General features: G+C 53.5%; 2 protein-coding genes and 1 pseudogene across 15 annotated transcripts in view; 1 reads left to right on the forward strand and 2 right to left on the reverse strand.

Moving 5' to 3' along the window:
* Window positions 1-20,166, forward strand: ZNF517 (zinc finger protein 517). Of its 14 annotated transcripts, XM_063669257.1 has the most exons (7): window positions 677-6,408; window positions 12,368-12,445; window positions 12,529-12,623; window positions 13,118-13,244; window positions 13,604-13,717; window positions 16,706-17,977; window positions 18,706-19,567. In XM_063669257.1, exons 1-6 carry the CDS (start codon window positions 6,123-6,125, stop codon window positions 17,884-17,886), a joined length of 1,881 nt encoding a protein of 626 aa, XP_063525327.1. In that variant the 5' UTR covers window positions 677-6,122; the 3' UTR covers window positions 17,887-17,977; window positions 18,706-19,567. The 14 variants fall into 14 exon arrangements, with proteins under 14 accessions (XP_063525328.1, XP_063525331.1, XP_063525327.1 ...); XM_063669258.1 differs by lacking the exon at window positions 677-6,408 and adding an exon at window positions 1-196 and having other exon boundaries at window positions 16,706-19,567; XM_063669262.1 differs by lacking the exons at window positions 12,529-12,623; window positions 18,706-19,567 and adding an exon at window positions 19,594-19,755 and having other exon boundaries at window positions 6,347-6,408.
* On the reverse strand, window positions 11,201-11,906 carry LOC129042979 (cyclin-G1-like; annotated as a pseudogene).
* LOC134740056 (uncharacterized) overlaps window positions 18,649-20,234 on the reverse strand; it is a 15,226-nt gene continuing 13,640 nt past the window's right edge. The window contains exon 3 of the mRNA XM_063669270.1: window positions 18,649-20,188. Coding sequence (XP_063525340.1) covers window positions 19,856-20,188 — 333 coding nt within the window. The 3' untranslated portion in view covers window positions 18,649-19,855. The remainder of the gene's footprint in view (window positions 20,189-20,234) is intronic.

Below are 20,234 nucleotides of genomic sequence, written 5' to 3' on the forward strand. Positions count from 1 at the left end.
GAGATGCGGCTCAAGGTGTCCTGGTGTGCGTGGGCTCGGAAGGAGGGTGCAGGAGTGCTCGGCTTTCACCGGGATCTCCGGGAGGGCAGGTGTTTTCTGAGTGGCCGAGGAGGCGCCGAGTGGTTGAGTGACCTGTCCAGGGTGTCACAGAGCGACCCACTCCGGGCCACGGGGCCTGGGGCTCCCGGCTTGCCTGGTGAGGGGCTTCCGTGTAGGCCGAGGGGTTCTCGCTGGTGCAGAGCAGGAGATGGGCAGGGGAGACGCGTGGACCCACTCGTGGAACGTCGTGGTTTGCAGGTGGCAAATGTCCGTCTCCCTGATGAACGGGCGCTCCTGGACGCGGGGACCTTATCCACCGTAGGCCCCTAGAGAGGTCGGGCGTCGAGGAGAGGAGCCCCGGGATCCTTGCCGAGGGTGAGGGCCGGCCGGCCCAGGAAGTGGGGAGGGCCTAGCGGGAGGGTCCCAGGTCGAGGAAGAAGGAGCGGGGATGGGCTGCGTCACATGCGGCGGAGAGGACGAATAATGGGAGACTGGACCGTACCCTGACCAGAACCCTGTGCCGGAGAGGTGGGTGGGGAGGGAGCAAGAAACGGAGGCTGGGAGGGGCTGTGGGGGCCTGAGCTGGAAAGAGTCAGCCCGACTGGGGGTGTCCAGCGGTACATGCTGTGGAGAGGGGCTTCGCGGAATCGAGCCCCTAACGGGTGGGATCCCGAGGCCGCAGGCGGGGGGTGGTGGGGAAGAGGTTTTCCAGGAGAGAGTCCCTGGCTGAGTGAGCCCTGTCGAGCACACGCGAGGCCGTGGGTGGGGAGGCAGCAAGGAGGTGAAGGCAGGGGTCCCAGTGGGCAGGAGAGGCTTGCTGTCAGTACTGGGAGTTGGGGTGTTTCCTAGACCCTGCAGAGGCTGAGGCAGGGTTGACATCGTGAGAAAGAGACAGGAGAGGGTGGAAGAGGTGTCCTGTGCCCGCTGTTGCTCACAGGGGAGAGGAGGGGCTGCTGCAGGAGGCCCTCCCCTAGGGTCGGCAGGGGGATCGAGGAGGAGCTGCCGGGTGGGGACTCAGGAAGCAGCACAGCCCACAGCTAGGGCCAGGGGCAGAGGGGCAGGACTGGACCCCGGGGGCAGGGTGAGGGGTTCTGGGGTCAGCCCAAAATTGGCCCACAGGCCCAGCCTGTGCGTCACTCCTGAACAAATCTGCTTCTCTGGAGGAGCAGAAGGAGAGTTGGATGCGGGATAGAGGTGAGAAGAGTGCTTGGACACACAGGCTGTGGGGTCCCCAAGATGGTCTCACGGGTCTCTGGGATGAGATGCGGCTACCAAGACCCTACGTGCAGCCAGGAGACTGACCAGGCCGCTTTAAGCTCGAAGAGACATGGCCTTGCCAGCATCCACCTGACAGTCCTGAGGACTGTGTGACTGGGCTCAGTCTTGACCTTCACGGGAGACCACACAGTCTGGCACACAGCAGGGGCTATGCAATTCTGGGTCACTTGACAGCCACTCCAGACGAGGCCGCAAGCACTGGACATGGGGTTTTCCAGCCTTCTGGGGTGGAGCCATCTTTTTTGGGCCAGGATTAGGCCTTCCCCACACAGTGCCTCTGCTTGTGCTAGTGGCCTGGTGACCTCCCTTAGGCCATCCGATGTCACCCCTAACCTGCTGTTCAAACTTTATTCTTAGAAATTATTTATTTCCAGCCGGGTGCGGTGGCTCATGCCTGTAATCCCAGCACTTTGGGAGGCCGAGGCAGGCGGATCACCTGAGGTCAGGAGTTCGAGACTAGCCTGATCAATATGGAGAAACCCCCGTCTATACAAAAGTTAGCTGGATATGGTGGTGGGTACCTGTAATCCCAGCTACTTGGGAGGCTCAGGCAGGAGAATCACTGGAACCCAGGAGGCGGAGGTTGTGGTGAGCTGAGATTGTGCCATTGCACTCCAGCTTGGGAAACAAGCGCAAAACTGTGCCTCAAAAAAAAATTATTTCCTTTTGAAATTGTTCTTCAAATGTTTCTTGTCACATACATGCAGCAGTAATTTGGTAGAAACATGAGAAATTGTGATCCTCTGTCTTGCTCAGCTTGGCTCCCCTTCCCAACCAGCATTATCTGCCTGCACCCCCAATCCCCGACAACTGATGTGTCCTTATCTCCCTGCCCCCTACTGTGCCCCCGTAGCATAATTGTATGCCACATATGGGCACACCATCACATATGGCTAAAATGGGATCTCTCTGTAATAAAAGGAATATATATATATATATATATATATATATATATTTTTTTTTTTTTTGAGATGGAGTCTCGCTCTTGTTGCCCAGGCTGGAGTGCAATGGTGTGATTTGGGCTTACTGCAACCTCCGCCTCCCGGGTTCAAGCAATTCTGTCTCAGCCTCCCGAGTAGCTGGGACTATAGGCGCACACCACAACGCCCAGCTAATTTTTGTATTTTTTAGTAGAGACGATGTTTCACCATATTGGTCCGGCTGGTCTTGAACTGACCTTAGGTGATCCACCTGCCTTGGCCTCCCAAAGTGCTGGGATTACAGGCATGAGCTACTGCACCTGGCCAATGCTAGGCACTTTTTATGGGCCAGGGACTGATCTAAGTACTTTTCATGCACACTGCTTTTCTTTTCTTTTCTTTTTTTTCTGAGACGGAGTCTCACTCTGTTGCCCAGGCTGGAGTGCAGTGGCGCGATCTCGACTCACTGCAACCTCTGCCCACTGAGTTCTAGGGATTCTCCTGCTTCAACCTCCCGAGTAGCTGAGATTACAAGCACCTGCCACTGTGCCCAGCTAATTTTTTGTATTTTTAGTAGAGACAGGGTTTCACCATCTTTACCAGGCTGGTCTTGAACTCCTGACCTCGTGATCTACCCGCCTTGGCCTCCCAAAGTGCTGGGATTACAGGTGTGGGCCACCGTGCCTGGCCTCATGCACACTGCTTTTCTAATTTAGTGTCTTATAATTGTGGAGCTATGTCTTGTGGAAACATATTTCCAATAAGATTCTCTGAGATAGTTTTCTCATGTGCTTTCAGTGCCTCAGGGGTGGGATAGTCCATAGGAGCCCGTGTCACCCATTCAGGAGTGGGTGAGGGGAGACCCCAGGGACCAATGCCAACAGGAAGAGGTGGGTGGTTGGGAGGGTGGAGATTGCACATGCTTAGGGACAGCTTGGAGGTGAGTGTTAGAATTTCTCTGAGAGGGGTTAAGGTAGTGTATTGTGAAGCACAACGGGTTAGTGAGTGCTCAGTCTCCATGACCCCTGCCATCTATATGGCTTGGATACGTCATGTCAACCTGACATAAAGCCGTGGGTGAACATTCTCTGGGACCCCACGTGTGTGATTAAATCGTTGAAGTTTTGGCATCCTTTTACAATGAGAGAATAGCATAGGATTTACATACAATTTTTGGACATCCAAGTTCACCACAATACCCATATTGTCTGAAATTATGTGCCATGGCCCTGAGGGGAGTCATGATCCCTCCCCCAAAGATGGTTGTGGCTGTCAGGCAAGTGCCCACAATTCCCTCCTGCTGGACCCCGAATCTGAAGAGTGCCTCTGTCCTACCCAGCCTGTGTCTCACTCCTGAGCAGATGTGCTGTCAGCAGTGTGAATGCAGGAGACACCCTGGGTCCCCCAAAGAGTCTGAAGAACCTAGGGGCATCCAGTCCTGGGACAAGGATCTATGTGGACATCACACAAGTTTAGCGCCACCCATAGTGGAGTGCTGGGCTGAGCCTGTAGGGTCCAGCCCCACAGGGTTGGTGGGTCTCTCCCCATGTGCGGAGATGAGAGAGTGTAGAAATAAAGACACAAGACAAAGAGATAAAAGACAGCTGGGCCCGGGGGACCACTACCACCAAGTCGTGGAGACCGGTAGTGGCCCCGAATGTCTAGCTGCGCTGTTATTTATTGGATACAAAGCAAAAAGGGCAGGGTAAAGAGTGTGAGCCATCTCCAGTGATAGGTAAGGTCACGTGGGTCATGTATCCACTGGATAGGGGGCCCTCCCCTGCCTGGCTGCCAAGGCAGAGAGAGAGAGGGAGAAAGAGAGACAGCTTATGCCATTATTTCTGCATATCAGAGACTTTCAGTACTTTCACTAATTTTGCTACTGTTACCTAAAAGGCAGAGCCAGGTGTACAGGATGGAACATGAAGGTGGACTAGGAGCATTACCACTGAAGCACAGCATCACAGGGAGATGGTTAGGCCCCTGGATAACTGCGGGCGGGCCTGACTGATGTCAGGCCCTCCACAAGAGGTGGAGGAGTAGAGTCTTCTCTAAACTCCCCCGGGGAAAGGGAGACTCCCTTTCCCAGTCCGCTAAGTAGCTGGTGTTTTTTCTTGACACTAAGGCTACCGCTAGACCACGGTCTGCCTGACAACGGGTGTCTTCCCAGAAGCTGGCGTTACCGCTAGACCAAGGAGCTCTCTGGTGGCCCTGTCCGGACATAACAGAAGGCTCGCACTCTTGTCTTCTGGTCACTTCTCACTATGTCCCCTCAGCTCCTATCTCTGTATGGCCTGGTTTTTCCTAGGTTATGATTGTTGAGCGAGGATTATTATAATATTGGAATAAAGAGTAATTGCTACAAACTAGTGATTAATGATATTCATATATAATCATGTCTATGATCTATACTGGAACAGCTCATGCCCTTGGTCTCTTGCCTCAGCACCTGGATGGCTTGCCGCCCACATGAGCCTACTTAGACAGGTGTCACCCTCCTGACCCAGTTTCCCCTGCCCTTGTGAAAAGGAAGAAAATGATGGTTCCTGGTCTGTCTTGTGCTCAAATCTGACCCGTCTCCCAACCAGCTGTGGCTCTGGATGAGTCCCTTTCCTTCTTTGATCCTCATACCTCCTCCCAGGGTCTGGTTGCAATTCAGAGGATCTGAAAACCTAGAGTGTGGTGAAACCATCTTTAAAGTGTGTGTGGATTGAGTGGGAACTCGGGAAACACCGAGTTTCATATATTGAACTGTTCCACTTGCATGATGGTTTCACAACACAATTCAGTGGCTGAAGAATATGTGACTTGAACAAATTAAATTATTAAATTTTTTTAAAAAAGAATATGTGACTTGGAGCCAGGTATGTGGGTTGGATCCCAGCTCTGTTACTTGAGAGATGAGACCTTGGCCAGGCACAGTGGCTCACGCTTGTAATCCCAGCACTTGGGGAGGTCGAGGCTGGCAGATCATCTGAGGTCAGGAGTTAGAGACCAGCTTGACCAACATGGAGTAACGCCGTCCTTACTAAAAATACAAAATTAGCCGGGCATGGTGGCGCATGCCTGTAATCCCAGCTACTTGGGAGGCTGAAGCAGGAGAATCACTTGAACCTGGGAGGCAGAGATAATGGTGAGCCAAGATGGCACCATTGCACTCCAGCCTGGGCAACAACAGTGAGACTCCATCTCAAAAAAAAAAAAAAGAGATTAGACCTTGGCAAATAACAGGGACACTATGCTCTCCTCATTTTAGTATGGGAACAGTAGTATTTTGATAGGATTACCGTGAGGATTAAATTAGTAAATACAAAGAGCATACAAATGTTTACAAAAATCACAGGGTTGTTAGAAGTCAGAATGCCATCCTTGGGTGCGGACAGGAGAGGTGGTCTGAGAGTGATCAGAGGGAGCAGCAAAGACACTTCAAGATCCCAGAAACTGGCCCGGTGCGGTGGCTCACGCCTGTAATCCCAGCACTTTGGGAGGCGGAGATGGGCAGATCACCTGAGATCAGGAGTTCGAGATCAGCCCGGGTAACATGGTTAAACCCCGTCTCTACTAAAAATACAAAAATTAGTCGGAGGTGGTGGCGGGAACCTGTAGTCCCAGCTTCTCCGGAAGCTGAGGCAGGAGAATCGCTTGAACCTGAGAGGCGGAGGTTGCAGTGAGCCCAGATCACATCGTTGCACTCCAGCCTGGGGAACAAGAGCAAGACTCAGGCTCAAAAAAAAAAGTCATACTAAACAATGTCACAAATTTATATAAGAGACCGACCCCGGCCCAACGCCCCTGCTCCGCCGTTCCTGCGGGTCCAGGAGTCGATCCCGCGCCGTGCTCCCCAACCCCCGCAGGCCACCCGGGGGCAGAGAGTGGGCGCAAGGGATGGACGTTCGGCGCCTCCGATCCCGGGGGGAAACGGAGCGCCGAGAACGTCGACGCCCTGCCGCGCCCCTCGGGCCTGGGACTGATACCCGGTCTGGCCCGGAACCCCTCAGGCGACCGCCGCGCCACAGGGGCCAGAAGGCGTCGAGACACGAGCGCCATCGAGGCGCGCGGTCCTCCAGGTCTCCCAGAGCGGCGCAGCGACCGTTTCCGGGGGCGGGGAAGGAACCGGAGCCTGAGAGCCGGGCGCCCTGCGCTCCTCCCCGCGCTGTCCCGGCGGCCCAGGGTGAGTCGGTCCCGGCCGCGGGGCGGGGACTGGGAGGGGCGCGGTCCTCCGAGCCCGGCCCGGTGGAGGCTGTAGCCCCCGCAGTGAGCGCGCGGAGCTCGACAGGGAGCGGACCCGCAGCCGGCACTGCCGTCTCCGCTCGCCTTGGGTCCCGAACCCTTATCGGGGCGAAGGGTCCTGCGCCCCGGTCCATGCTGGCTGTGGTCGAGGGCGTGCGGCCGGGCCCCCGAGACCCGCTCCGCCGAGCCGGACGGTTGCGCAGAGATGAGGCTGCAGGCGGGGAGGCCTGGCGAGGTGGGGCTGCTCCGGGGAGGACCAGATTCTGCTCCTCGCTTCCGCCCGATGGCGGGCTCTTTCCCGCAGCCTCGCTCCCTGGCGGACGCCGTTTCCCGCAGCTTTCATTTACCCTGAGCAGTTTTGCCCCGTCCCTGGGTTGGGGCATTTATTGGACCAACAGTCATTTCGTAAATAGCTGTTGGGTATTTAACTGTGAGCGTTCCGGTGCTGGGGACCCCGCAGTGAGCGGGCAGCACCCCTCGCCTCCAGGAGCGTGAATTGTAATAGAGGTGAGGCGTTAGTGTAACAGACAATAACGCAGCAAAATAACTTTTGGTTTTGATAAGGGCCATGCACAGAATAAACCAAGGAAATAAAATTGTGAGAGGGGGTTAGGGTAGCCTTGGCGGTCAGGGGAGGCTCTGTAGCGTTAACATTTGGCCAGGCGCAATGGCTCACGCTTGTAATCCCAGCACTTTGGGAGGCCGAGGCGGGCGGATCATGAGGTCAGGAGATCGAGACCATCCTGGCTAACACGGTGAAACCCTGTCTCTACTAAAAATACAAAAAATTAGCCGGGCGTGGTGGCGGGCGCCTGTAGTCCCAGCTACTCGGGAGACTGAGGCAGGAGAATGGCGTGAACCCGGGAGGCGGAGCTTGCAGTGAGCTGAGATTGCGCCACTGCACTCCAGGCTGGGCAAGAGAGGGAGACTCTGTCTCAAACAACAACAACAACAAAAAAGAGTTAATATTTGAACTGAAACCTGCTGGAGGAGGGAAGCAGCCACAGATCCTTGAGGAGAAAATCCCAGGTGGGGGAACAGAGAGAAGCCTGGCATGGCTGCATGGCTGTGGCGTAGTGAGCGGGGTGCCCCAGGTCCCCCAGGAACAGGGCTTATTCTAGGTATGGAAGGAGGTGACCCCGCCTAGTCTTCCAGACCCCAGTTAAATGTGACTTCCCCCAGTAACATTTCTTGGTGGTCCTTCATCTAAAATTAGCACCCTCCTCCCCTTGACATTTTCTGTCTCAGCAACAGCTTGATCTGTTGTCATCATATGTCTGCTCGATTATTTTTAGCTCAGTGCTGTTTACTCTGATTGAAGGTTTATTTCCTAATTCCAAAGATAGAACTAAAAGCAGGTTTTTTTCCCCTCTAACCAGGTAGCCCCTCCCTGAGGACATGCAGTCCCTAGACATGAGCAAACAAAAAGCAGCAGTAACTTACCCCCTCCTAGTCCAAGTCCAACCCTAGTCCTGGGTTGCAGTTCTTACCAGAGTGGAGGGTGGTACGTGTTGAGGGGTCAGGGGCTCTAGTCTTCCGGCAGCCTCATACCCTGAGATACTCTGGTTGCCTTGTTGGGGTGAGGACGACACGTGTGGCCATCGCAGTGGCCCAGATGGGTCCTGCCACAGACTGCCCTGGACAGACAGTGAGTGGGGGCTGGGTGGGGGTGGTGTGGCCCTGCTCTTCCATGCGTTTGCAGTCTGTGCCCTCTGTGCAGGGGTGATTCACGAATCTGTCTGATCTACCCCCATCGCCCTTCGTACCCTAACATGTCAAAAGGGCTCTACTGCCAAACGTCACTTCATAGCATTGTGACCAAGCAGCCGTCCTGCCTCTAAATGCACTATTTATTTTTATTTGAGAGAGAACCTCACTCTGTTGCCCAGGCTGGAGTGCAGTGGGGCAAACTTGGCTCACTGCAACCTCTGTCTACTGGGTTCAAGGAGTTCACCTGCCTCAGCCTCCTAAGTAGCTGGGATTACAGGTGCGTACCAGCACACTCGGCTAATTTTTGTATTTTTAGTAGAGAAGGGTTTCACCATGTTGGCCAGGCTGGTCTCGAACTCCTGACTTCAAATGATCTGCCCTCATCGGCCTCCTAAAGTGCTGGAATTACAGGCATGAGCCACCGTGCCCAGCCTCTAAACACATGCTTTTTGTTAACTGATGCCTAATGGGAAACATCTCTTTACAAAGTGGCAGCTACTTAGAGGGCTCCAGCTCTACAGAAATGGATAGCCCCAGAGACCTTCAACCAAACACAAGAGCTCAAGTGTCTGTTGAAGGGAAGAGTGAGGAGACCAGGGCCTCATGCCTACTCTGTATACGTCTGCTTAGAGCAAAATTATTGTTTTGTTTTGTTTGAGACAGAGTCTCACTCTGTCATCCAGGCTGGAGTTGGTGGCATGATGTCGGTTCTCTGCAACCTCTGCCTCCTGGGCTTAAGGGATCCTCCCAGGATGACCAAGGTTGCACCATTGCACTTCAGCCTGGGCAACAAGAGTCGGAGTCTCACTCTGTCACCCAGGCCAGAGTGCAGTGGCGCGATCTAGGCTCAATGCAAGCTCCGCCTCCCAGGTTCACGCCATTCTCCTGCCTCAGCCTCCCTAGTAGCTGGGACTACAGGTGCCTGCCACCATGCCTGGCTAATTTTTTGTATTTTTAGTGGAGATGGGGTTTCACCGTGTTAGCCAGGATGGTCTCTGTCTCCACCGCACCTGGCCAAAAAAGTCTTAAATTAGAAAAATAGAGGCCGGGTGTGGTGGCTCACACCTGTAATCCCAGCACTTTGGGAGACCGAGGCAAGAGGATCACTTGGGTCCAGGAGTTCAAGACCAGCCTGGGCAACATAGTAAGACTTCATCAGTAATAAAAATTTTTAAAAATTAGGGGTGTGGTGGCATGCACCTGTAGTTCCAGCTACTCAGGAGGCTGAGGTGGGAGGATTGCTTGAGCCCAGGAAGTTGAGGCTGCAGTGAGCTGAGATCACACCACTGTGCTCCAGCCTGGGTCACACATTGAGACCCTGTCTCAAAAAAAGGAAAGAAAAATAGGAGAAAAAGAGGAACCACTCATAATTCTATGACGCAGAGAGAACTAGGGTTTTATGCTACCAGCTTTATTTTTCTGCTTACAGTCTGCTTGTTTCATGTAGTAAAATGCAAGAATGTTTTCTGATGTTCCCACAACATGGTTTTATTGGTTGCAGAGTCACCCATTGTTCATTTCATAATGAACAATGTTGCCCAGGCCGGAGTGCAATGGTGCAACCTTGGCCATCCTGGGAGGAAATCTTAAGCCCAGGAGGCAGAGGTTGCAGTGAACCGAGATCACGCCACCAACTCCAGCCTGGGCGACAGAGCGAGACCCCGTCTCAAACAAAACAAAACAATAATTTTGCTCTAACCAGTCATGCTTTGTTCATTTCATAAATCCTTTCTGAGCACATGCTGTGTGCCAAGTCCTTCCTCAGGCTGTAGGGGTACAGACCAAAGGCCTTGTCTAATTGGAGAAGGCAGATAAGGAGCAAGGAAGTTAACTTGTCTTATGTCAGATGGCATAGTGCTATGGAGAAAAATAAAGCAAGGAGCGAGGATAAGGAATTCCCAGGCAGGAGGGGAGATGGCAGTTTTTTTTTTTTGAATTTCATTAACTTTATTGAAAGGTATATCCCTTAGTACTAAAACATAATGGTAGTTGGTTAGTTTACCTCTGCCAACTCAAAATTAACAACGATGTATTCAAAATATTGAAATTTATCAGCCTTTTGGGAAAACTAAAAAGTTACCCATAAAACATGGTTTACAAAAGTTAAGAATAAGATATACTGCGGTTCTTTGGTTTTTCATTGCGTATTGATCCATAACGTGATGTCAAATTGGTTATAGCCATCATGGATAGACTCAGGCTATACACTGCACTGAGTAACTGTTTACAACACTTTAACACTGTACTTCTTACATTCACTAACTGACATGGAGGATCCTAAACACTACCTCAGCAGCTTCATTCACAGTTATGAAGGTGTCTACTTGCTTTTCTTAAGATTTTTGTTTTGGCACAGTAAGGGCATCAGTGGAAAATTGCCATCACTTCTAACTTAAAAACAGTCTTTAGTAAAAAAACTTCTGGAGTGTTGAATCTAGCCTGAACTTACCTTAGTGTGGGAAAGCAAGTTTTCGAAGTGATAATTTATTTTGAGTTACTAATACAATAGAAACTAGTTTTCTTGATGGGATTCAGTTTGAGGCAGTAGGTTCTGTATAAAAATTTTTATCATAGATACAAATGTCACCTGTTTTCTTCTCAGGCTTGTCATTAGCATTTCACATTTAGGCTTTTAGCTTTGATTTGAATGTTTCACAGATGAATTCAAATCTAAACATAATTCCACTACAGCATAATATTAGGCAGTTTTCCCAAGTCTGAGACCATCATGCTTATCTCGTGATGTTTTGGGGCTTCATAGTTTAAATCCATTGTAACATTATGGAATCCGTAGAACAAGGTTGTAGAGAAAGGCTTCAGAGAAGTTTTTTGGTGCTGTAATAATCCAGTTAAGGGACCATTTCAGGAATTGTTGGAAGGTGAGTTATTCTGTAGTAGCTATGCTTCAATTGCCGTGCAGTACGCCCAGAAACAATCCATTTCAACTTCTGAACGTTTGGTTTGGAACACTTATTTGATGAATATTCAGTTAAACACTTGGATACAAGCTCTTGCCAGAAGATCTAATCTCTGCCATTTATCTTGGAATGTTTCTGAAGACATTCTATTCCTTCTGTTAACTCTACACACTTCTGTGCTTGGATCTCTAATGCAATGATAGACAATGCCAACACAGAAGGCTTTGCTTTAGAAAATATGATCCTGCAATGACATATCTTAAGTTGAGCTTCTAGTCTTTCAAAATTAATGCTATTTCTCCTTTCAAGTGGCAAGTTCTCTTGAAGGAGTGAATAATACAGTTGCAGAAATTGAAAGGCAGTAGTAGCTTTGACTTTCCAACACACCTTCTCCAATACAATCTTTTCCATTCTCAACAAGTCTCAAACTGTAAACCTATATTGACTTATTCGGATCAAGTCAGTTGCCAATGGGACATTCCTCGTCTATTGATTTTACAGCCAAATAGAAGCAGCTCAGTCCAACACACCCAAGGTGCTTGGGCTGTACCTTCATTTTAGACAGGAATCTGTCCAGTAAATTCACAGCTAGAGAAAATGTCTCTGTGTCGAAGCCAAAGAACTGAGTTAGACTAAGATCTTTTACTTCAAAGTCCCTTAGTCTTGCAGTCATTCTGAGGCCATTATCGTGTGCAGACTCAATTAGTCTCAAACCACAGACCTTTGGCTGACATCTAGACTCCTGTTCCAACAGGGCATTCAGCTGGTATAGCAGTTTCTGAGAATCAGTTGTTGTCAGTACCTCTATCATCTTAACAGCGAATGCAGCTCCTCAGCAGTAACCACCCTCCCTGGGACTGCTCACCTCACCCCACGATATCAGATCCGAGAGGCCTACGAGGAGAGGGGACTCGTAGGCAAGAGGAGAGAGGCCCAGGGAGGGGGATTGTCCTGGGTGGAGGTCTCGGCAGCGCCGCCGAGACGACTCAGCCCTGATCAGGGTCAGCTCGGAGCCGAAGGCGAGATGGCAGTTTTAAAAAGGGTGGTCACAGAAGGCCTCCCAGCAAGGTGAGAGTCAGAAAACATTGGAGGGAGTGGGTGTTCCCATGGAGAAGCCTGGGTGCAGCTTCTTGGGACGTGAAGGAGGTGGCTGATGTGATTGCCCCAGCACTTTACCCTCTCCTGCTCCCTTCTGGATCTGGAGGGGCCTTCTGGGGGGCTGGAGGGCCTTAGGCCTGGGCCCTTTCTACTCATGGCTCTATGTTCCCCCAGAATTCACTGTCTGTAGCACCTGCTCCTCCACAGAGGTACCCTGGGATGGCGATGGCACTCCCGAAGCCTGGACCCCAGGTGAGCACCCCCTGAGCCTGTCCACTGCCCCAGGAGACTGCTTCACCCCTAGCCTCAGCTTTTCAGCCCTGAGAACCTTCCAGGTTGCCTCACACCCACCCACATCACAAGATGGAATCTGCAAGCCGAGGACAGCCTCCTTGTTCTATGGCCAAATCCTTCCAGCCTTTGGGCAGAGGTGGGCTTCCTGCGGCCTCCTATGGCCCCTGAGCTTCTATGGTCAGCCATTGAGGGCAGGGTCCCTGTCCTTCCCCAGTGCCTGCCTCCTTCCTGGTGTGAATGGTCAGCCCATCCTCCCTCTTCTGATGCTGACTCACTGCTGGTGTTAGAAATTGAGACCCAGAGGGTGGGGATGCTCCCCACCAGTGCAGGTCCTCCTCCCCCAAATCCCTGATAGCCTGTGGAGAGGGTGAGGCCAAGGTTGGGACCCCCTTCCTGGTAAATCTCTCTCCCTCCCCCAAGTTCAGTTTTTCCCTCTTCCTCTCTAGGGCTTCTGCTGAGAATGAGGCCGCTCACTCGGGGAGTGTTGGGCTGCCCTTTCTCTGCTGGGCCCTGTGGATTCAGCAATGAGCAGCAAGGAGAGAGGCCTCTAGCAGATCATGCAAATGTTTCTCATCTGCTGAGTTCTCACCGAGCCCTTGACTGCCTGGATAGCAGAGTATGTGGTTGCAGGAGGCTGTTGTGTTCGAGGATGTGGCTGTGTACTTCACGAGGATAGAGTGGAGTTGCCTGGCCCCCGACCAGCAGGCACTCTACAGGGACGTGATGCTGGAGAACTATGGGAACCTGGCCTCGCTAGGTGAGGGCTTCTGCCTTTGGTCCTGGGGCCGGGAGGTGCGTCTGTGTTAGCTTCAAAGGAAGGTGGTTCCATTCCAGATTCAAGGTCTGACACATTTTTGAGGGGAAGCTGGAGGCTCCCCAAGGAGCCCCTCTCTGCTTCCTGTTGGGCACCCACTGCCAGCGTCAGCCTGCCTGAGGCTTCTCTCCTGGGGCAGGCCCCCCATCTCCCCCTGGCCACCTAGGTGCCCCCTTCTGGGAGAGTGAATGTTCCTGACCCACTCCAAGCACTCTGTGCTCCCCGATGGCCTCCAGCCAGGCACCTGGGCATCCCTCCTCCCTCCTGTACTGATACATGCTGCTTTCCTTCTCTGAGCTTAGGCTTTCTCGTTGCCAAACCAGCACTGATCTCCCTACTGGAGCAAGGAGAGGAGCCGGGGGCCTTGATTCTGCAGGGGGCTGAACAGAGTGTGGCCAAAGCCAGCCTGTGCACAGGTGAGTACAAGGCACTGGAAGGCCTGGGCTGCTGCCGCACCACAGGGCGTGTCGTGCGCTGCCAATGCGGCCTGGCCTCGGTGCAGCTCTGTGCAGGTCCCTTCTCCCGCAGTGGGAGGTGTGTATGTTTAGCTCCTCACAACAGGGCCAGATTTCCTACTAACTGCCTTGCTTGTAGGTCTAAGGTCAAAACTAACTTATGCAGGAAGACGCAAGTGCATGAGTTTTCCATTTTGGTGTCCCCAAGGTGTCAGGGGCCGGGTCTGTGCGCACAGTGGCCATTACCCTTGGGTTGTGTAGGGACCAGCCCTACAGGGTCTGTGGGTTTTTCTCCTCGTATGCAGAGACAAGAGATTGTAGAAATAAAGACAAAAGACAAAGAGATAGAAGAAAAGACAGCTGGGCCCGGGGGACCACTACCACCAAGACATGGAGACCGGTAGTGGCCCTGAATTCCTGGCTGTGCTATTACTTACTGGATACAAGGCGAAAGGGGCAGGGTAAAGAGTGTGAGTCATCTCCAATGATTGATAAGGTCACGTGAGTCACATGTTCACCAGACAGGGGGCCCTTCCCTGTTTGGCAGCTGAGGAGGGGAGAGAGACAGGACAGCGTACGCCATTATTTCTTCTATGCATTTTAATGACTTTTAGTACTTTCAGTAATTCTGCTACTGCTGTCTAGAAGGCAGAGCCAGGTGTACAGGGTGGAACATGAAAGTGAAACAGGAGCGTGACCGCTGAAGCACAGCATCACAGGGAGACGGTGAGGCCTCGGGATGGCTGTGGGCGAGTTTGACTGATGTCAGGCCTTCCACAAGAGGTGGTGGAGCAGAGTCTTCTCTAACTATCCCGGGGAAAGGGAGACTCCCTTTCCAGGTCTGCTAAGTAACTGGTGCCTTCCCAGGCACTGGGGCTACTGCTAGACCAAGGTCAGCTAAGTAACAGGCGTCTTCCCAGGCACTGGCGTTACCGCTAGACCAAGGAGCCCTCTAGTGGCCCTGTCCAGGTGTGACAGAGGCTCGCACTCTTGTCTTCTGGTCACCTCTCACCGTGTCCCTTCAGCTCCTATCTCTGTATGGCCTGGTTTTTCCTAGGTTATAATTGTAGAACAGAGATTATTATTATTATTATTTTTGAGATGGAGTCTCGCTCTGTCCCCCAGGCTGGAGTGCAGTGGCACGATCTCAGCTCACTGCAAGCTCTGCCTCCCGGGTTCATGCCATTCTCCTGCCTTAGCCTCCCAAGTAGCTGGGACTACAGGCGCCCGCCACCACACCCGGCTAATTTTTTGTATTTTTAGTAGAGACGAGGTTTCACTGTGTGAGCCAGGATGGTCTCAATCTCCTGACCTCGTGATCTGCCCGCCTCGGCCTCCCAAAGTGCTGGGATTACAGGCGTGAGCCACCGCGCCCGGCCATTATTTTTTTTTTTGAGACGGAGTCTCGTACTTTGGCCCAGGCTGGTGCGATCTCGGCTCACTGCAAGCTCCACCTCCCGTGTTCACGCCATTCTTCTGCCTCAGCCTCCCGAGTAGCTGGGACTACAGACGCCCACCACCACGCCTGGCTAATTTTTTTTTTGTATTTTTAGTAGAGACGAGGTTTCACCATGTTAGTCAGGATGGTCTCGATCTCCTGACCTTGTGATCCGCCACCTCGGCCTCCCAGAGTGCTGGGATTACAGGCGTGAGCCACTGCGCCCGGCCAGAACAGAGATTATTATAATATTAGAATAAAGAGTAATGCTACAAGCTGATGACTAATAATATTCATATATCATCATATCTATAATCTATTTCTAGTATAACTATTCTTATTTTATATATTTTCTTTATTACACTGGAACAGCTTGTGCCCTCGGTCTCTTGCTTTGGCACTTGGGAGGCTTGCTTGCCCACAGGTTGCTTTGGTTTTCCCGGTTCCCTATGGCCCATGTGCCAGGGACTGAGCTCAGGGCAGTGGAGGCTGCAGAAAGAACCTTAAGCTGGGGAGGAGGCCCCCAGTCCTGGAGGTCTGCGCAGGCACCTGCTCTACGCACCTGCCCAGACATGTTTGCTGAGTGAATGAACTGTGGGTGAACTCTGAAGGAGAGAGGAGTAAAGAACGTGGCTGTGGGGTGAGGTGCAACTTGCACCTCATGCCTGGCCTGTCTTCCCTGCCAGACCTTGGGCCTCTCCTATGGGCTCCCCTTGAGCTAGCCTCCCACAGTGCTGGAGCCATTATTAGCCTTTTTGTTCCCTTCTCACCCGAACCCTGATTTTATTTTATTTATTTTTTTATTATTATTTTTTTGAGACGGAGTTTTGCTTTTGTCGCCCAGGCTGGAGTGCAGTGGGGCGGTCTTGGCTCACTGCAACCTCCGCCTCTTGGGTTCAAGCGATTCTCCTGCCTCAGCCTCTCGAGTAGCTGGGACTACAGGCGCCCGCCACCACGCACAGATAATTTTTGTATTTTTAGTAGAGATGGGGTTTCACCGTGTTGGCCAGGCTGGTTTTGAACTCCTGACCTCAGGTGATCAGCCCACCTCGGCCTCCCAAAGTGCTGAGATTAGAGGCGTGAGCCACTGGACCTGGCCTGAAACCCTGATTTTAAAACCTCTGGCAATAATTTCTCAAACCTCCCTACACGTCTAACAAAGACTCTGTCTTCACTTGATTGTGGTATCATTTCACAGTGTAGACGTTTATTGAATCATGTTGTACACCAAAAGTATATACAAGTTTTGTTTTGTTTTAAGACAGAGTCTCACTCTTTACCCAGGCTGGAGTGCAGTGGCTTAATCTCGGCTCACTACAACCTCTGTCTCTGGTTTCAAGCAATTCTCCTGCCTCAGCCTCCTGTATACAAGTTTTATTTGTCATTTATACCTCAGTAAAGCTGGGTGTTGGGGGAAGACTTGGTAATAAAAAGGTTCTGTCTTCAAACAATAAGTTCGTTTGTGAGTGTAGAGGCTGGATCATCCTTCCGTTTTCTGTTCCTTCTCTCAGATTCCAGGATGGAGGCTGGGATCATGGAGTCTGCTCTGCAGAGAAAGCTCTCCACGCAGGCAGGACTGCCGGGCACCGTGTGGGGGTGCCTCCCCCCCGCACCACCCCACCCGCATGGCGGTCCTGAGGACGGGTCAGATAAACCCACCCACCCCCGGGCTCGGGAGCACAGCGCCTCCCCAAGGGTTCTGCAGGAAGACCCGAGCCGGCCTGTGGGGAGCTCAGCCCCCCGCTACAGGTGCGTGTGTGGCAAGGCGTTCAGATACAACTCGCTGCTGCTCAGGCACCAGATCATCCACACCGGCGCCAAGCCCTTCCAGTGCACGGAGTGCGGGAAGGCCTTCAAGCAAAGCTCCATCCTGCTGCGGCACCAGCTGATCCACACTGAGGAGAAGCCGTTCCAGTGCGGCGAGTGCGGGAAGGCCTTCCGGCAGAGCACGCAGCTGGCTGCTCACCACCGCGTCCACACCCGCGAGCGGCCCTACGCATGCGGCGAGTGCGGCAAGGCCTTCAGCCGCAGCTCCCGGCTGCTGCAGCACCAGAAGTTCCACACCGGGGAGAAGCCCTTCGCGTGCACCGAGTGCGGCAAGGCGTTCTGCCGCAGGTTCACCCTTAACGAGCACGGCCGCATCCACAGCGGGGAGCGGCCCTACCGGTGCCTGCGGTGTGGGCAGCGCTTCATCCGAGGGTCCTCGCTCCTGAAGCACCACCGGCTGCACGCGCAGGAGGGCGCCCAGGACGGCGGCGCGGGGCAGGGCGCTCTGCTCAGAGCTGCGCAGAGGCCCCAGGCGGGGGACCCGCCCCACGAGTGCCCGGTGTGCGGGAGGCCGTTCCGACACAACTCCCTGCTGCTGCTGCACCTGCGCCTACACACGGGCGAGAAGCCGTTCGAGTGCGCGGAGTGCGGCAAGGCCTTCGGTCGCAAGTCCAACCTTACTCTGCACCAGAAGATCCACACCAAGGAGAAGCCCTTCGCGTGCACCGAGTGCGGCAAGGCGTTCCGCAGGAGCTACACGCTGAACGAGCACTACCGGCTCCACAGCGGCGAGAGGCCGTACCGGTGCCGCGCCTGCGGGAGGGCCTGCAGCCGGCTGTCCACCCTCATCCAGCACCAGAAGGTGCACGGCCGCGAGCGCCGGGAGGACACAGAGGGCAGGCGGGCGCCCCGCTGGGCTTCCTGATGACCGGGACGACAGGCCGAGGATTCACGCTGGAAGCTCACCCAAGCCGGCGGGGCCCCAGCGCAGAAATTCAGAACCCCACGTCCTAAAGGTGAAGCAAAGTCTAAAGAAAGGGCCAGCTCCCACCAGGAGCTCGGCTTCTTGCTCCAGCCGGGCACTGGGGAGGGAAAGGGCACTAGGCAGCCCGTGGTGTGGCCTCAGGAACCACCATCAGCCACCATTTCCTGGGACCTTCCGAAAACGTTCAGGAGCGGGCAGAAGGGAGGGAGGGAGGGGCAGCTATGCTCAGTCCCCAAAGAGCAGGGCACAGGGGACGCCATAGACGCATATGCAGCTGAGCTCCCCACAGGCCGGCCCGGGTCTTCCTGCAGAACCATTGGGCACAGCCAGGCCTTAGCACCAGGCCCTGTGTGGCGGTGAATTTCAGGTGGTGTAAAGCCGACTAACAGGATACAAGGTGCCTTACTTGGCTGCCATGTCTCTTGCCTGTAATCCCATCACTTTGGGAGGCTGAAGTGGGAGGTTTGCTTAAGCCCTAGAGTTTGAGACCAGCTTGGGCAACATGGTGAAACTTCTCTGCAAAAAATTTAAAAATAAGCCAGGTATTGTGGCCTGTGCCTGTAGGCTGTAGTCCCAGCTACTCAGGAGGCTGAGGTGGGAGGATGGGTTGAGCCTGGGAAGTCAAGGCTGCAGTGAGCTATGATAGCACCACGGCACTCCAACCTGGGTGACAGAGTGACACCCTGTTTTTTTTTTTTTTTAAAAAAAAGCCTAGATGGCTGGTGGAGCTCTATCTATCTATCTCTTTTTTTGAGACAGGATCTCTCTGTCAGCCAGCCTGGAGTGCAATGGCACAATCATGGCTTACTGTAGCCTCCAGCTCCCAGGCTCGTGTTTCTCCCACCTTAGCCTCCTGAGTAGCTGGGACTAAGGCACACACACTGCACCTGGCAGCTGGCGAAGCATTGTTTCTGAGTGTGTGAGGATGTTTTCAGTGGACTCAGTGAAGATCTGCTCTCAGCGTGGGCAGGCACATCCACTTGGTTGGGGGCCCAGATGGAACACAAAGGGAGAAGAGAAGCAAATTCTCTTTTCTGGAGGGAGACACCCATCTCCTGCCCTTGGACATCAGGACTCCAGTTTCTTCAGCCTTTGGACTCAGGCTTGCCACAGAGGCCTCCCAGGGCTCTCGGCCAGTCAGCCTCAGAATGAGAGTTACACCACTGGCTTCCTTGGTTCAACCGCCTTCTTACCTGGACTGAGCCTCACTAATGGCTTCTCTAGGTCTCCAGCTTGCAGACAGCCTATGGGAGGACTTCTCAGCCTCCATAAGTGTATGGGCCAGTTCCCCTAATAAATCCCCTCTCCTGGCTGGGCGCAGTACCTCCTGCCTGTAACCTCAGCATTTTGGGAGGCAGAGGAGGTAGGCGGATCACCTGAGGTCAGGAGTTCGAGACCAGCCCGGCCAACATGGTGAGACCCCGTCTCTACTAAAAATACAAAAATTAGCTGGGTGTGGTGCTGGGTGCCTGTAATCCCAGATACTCGGGAGGCTGAGGCAGGAGAATCACTTCAACCTGGGAGGTAGAGGTTGCAGTGAGCCGAGATCGAGCCACTGCACTCCAGCCTGGATGACAGGGCAAGACTCTGTCTCCAACAAATAAAAATCCCCTCTCCTAAACTCCATTATTGGTTTTGTCTCTCTAGAGGACCCTAATACACTGCCCAGCAGAAGCCAGGAAGGAAGCCCTGCCAGCTCAGAAGGTGGGCCAGGAGAGAAGGGTGTGGCCAGAAGGGGAGCCGGTGGGGGTGCTGCATCCTCTTGGCCCCACTGGGAGCACCTTGTCACCCCTAACAGATGAAGAGAAGGTGAGGGGGGATTGAGTTACCTGCCCACTGGTGTGTCAAACTCCATGATGGGGGTGGGAACATGCAGACCTGGCCCATCCAAGGCCCACTGCTCCCTGGGCTATGCACCCCACAGTCCGTGCCAGGGGCTGCAGAAAGAGCCACGGGAAGCCTGGCCCTGGTAGGGCACCAAGATGGGGAGGGCTGGATCCATCCTCCAGCGAACAAGAATCCTGGGCAGTAGCCGGAACATGGTGGGGGAGGCTGAAGGGTTGTCCCTGAGCATCCCTAACATGGAGCTCGGAAGTCTGGGCCATGGGCAGGAAAGCACGAAGGTCAGGGCCAGCCTGGGAACCAAGAGCTGTGCCACGATCCCTTCCACCTGGGAAACCGAGAGCTGTGCCACGATCCCTTCCACCTGGGAAACCGAGAGCTGTGCCACGATCCCTTCCACCTGGGGAACCGAGGGCTGTGCCACGATCCCTTCCACCTGGGGAACC

This window comes from Pongo pygmaeus, chromosome 7 (assembly GCF_028885625.2).
Source record: "Pongo pygmaeus isolate AG05252 chromosome 7, NHGRI_mPonPyg2-v2.0_pri, whole genome shotgun sequence".
Classification (NCBI taxonomy): Eukaryota; Metazoa; Chordata; class Mammalia; order Primates; family Hominidae; genus Pongo; species Pongo pygmaeus.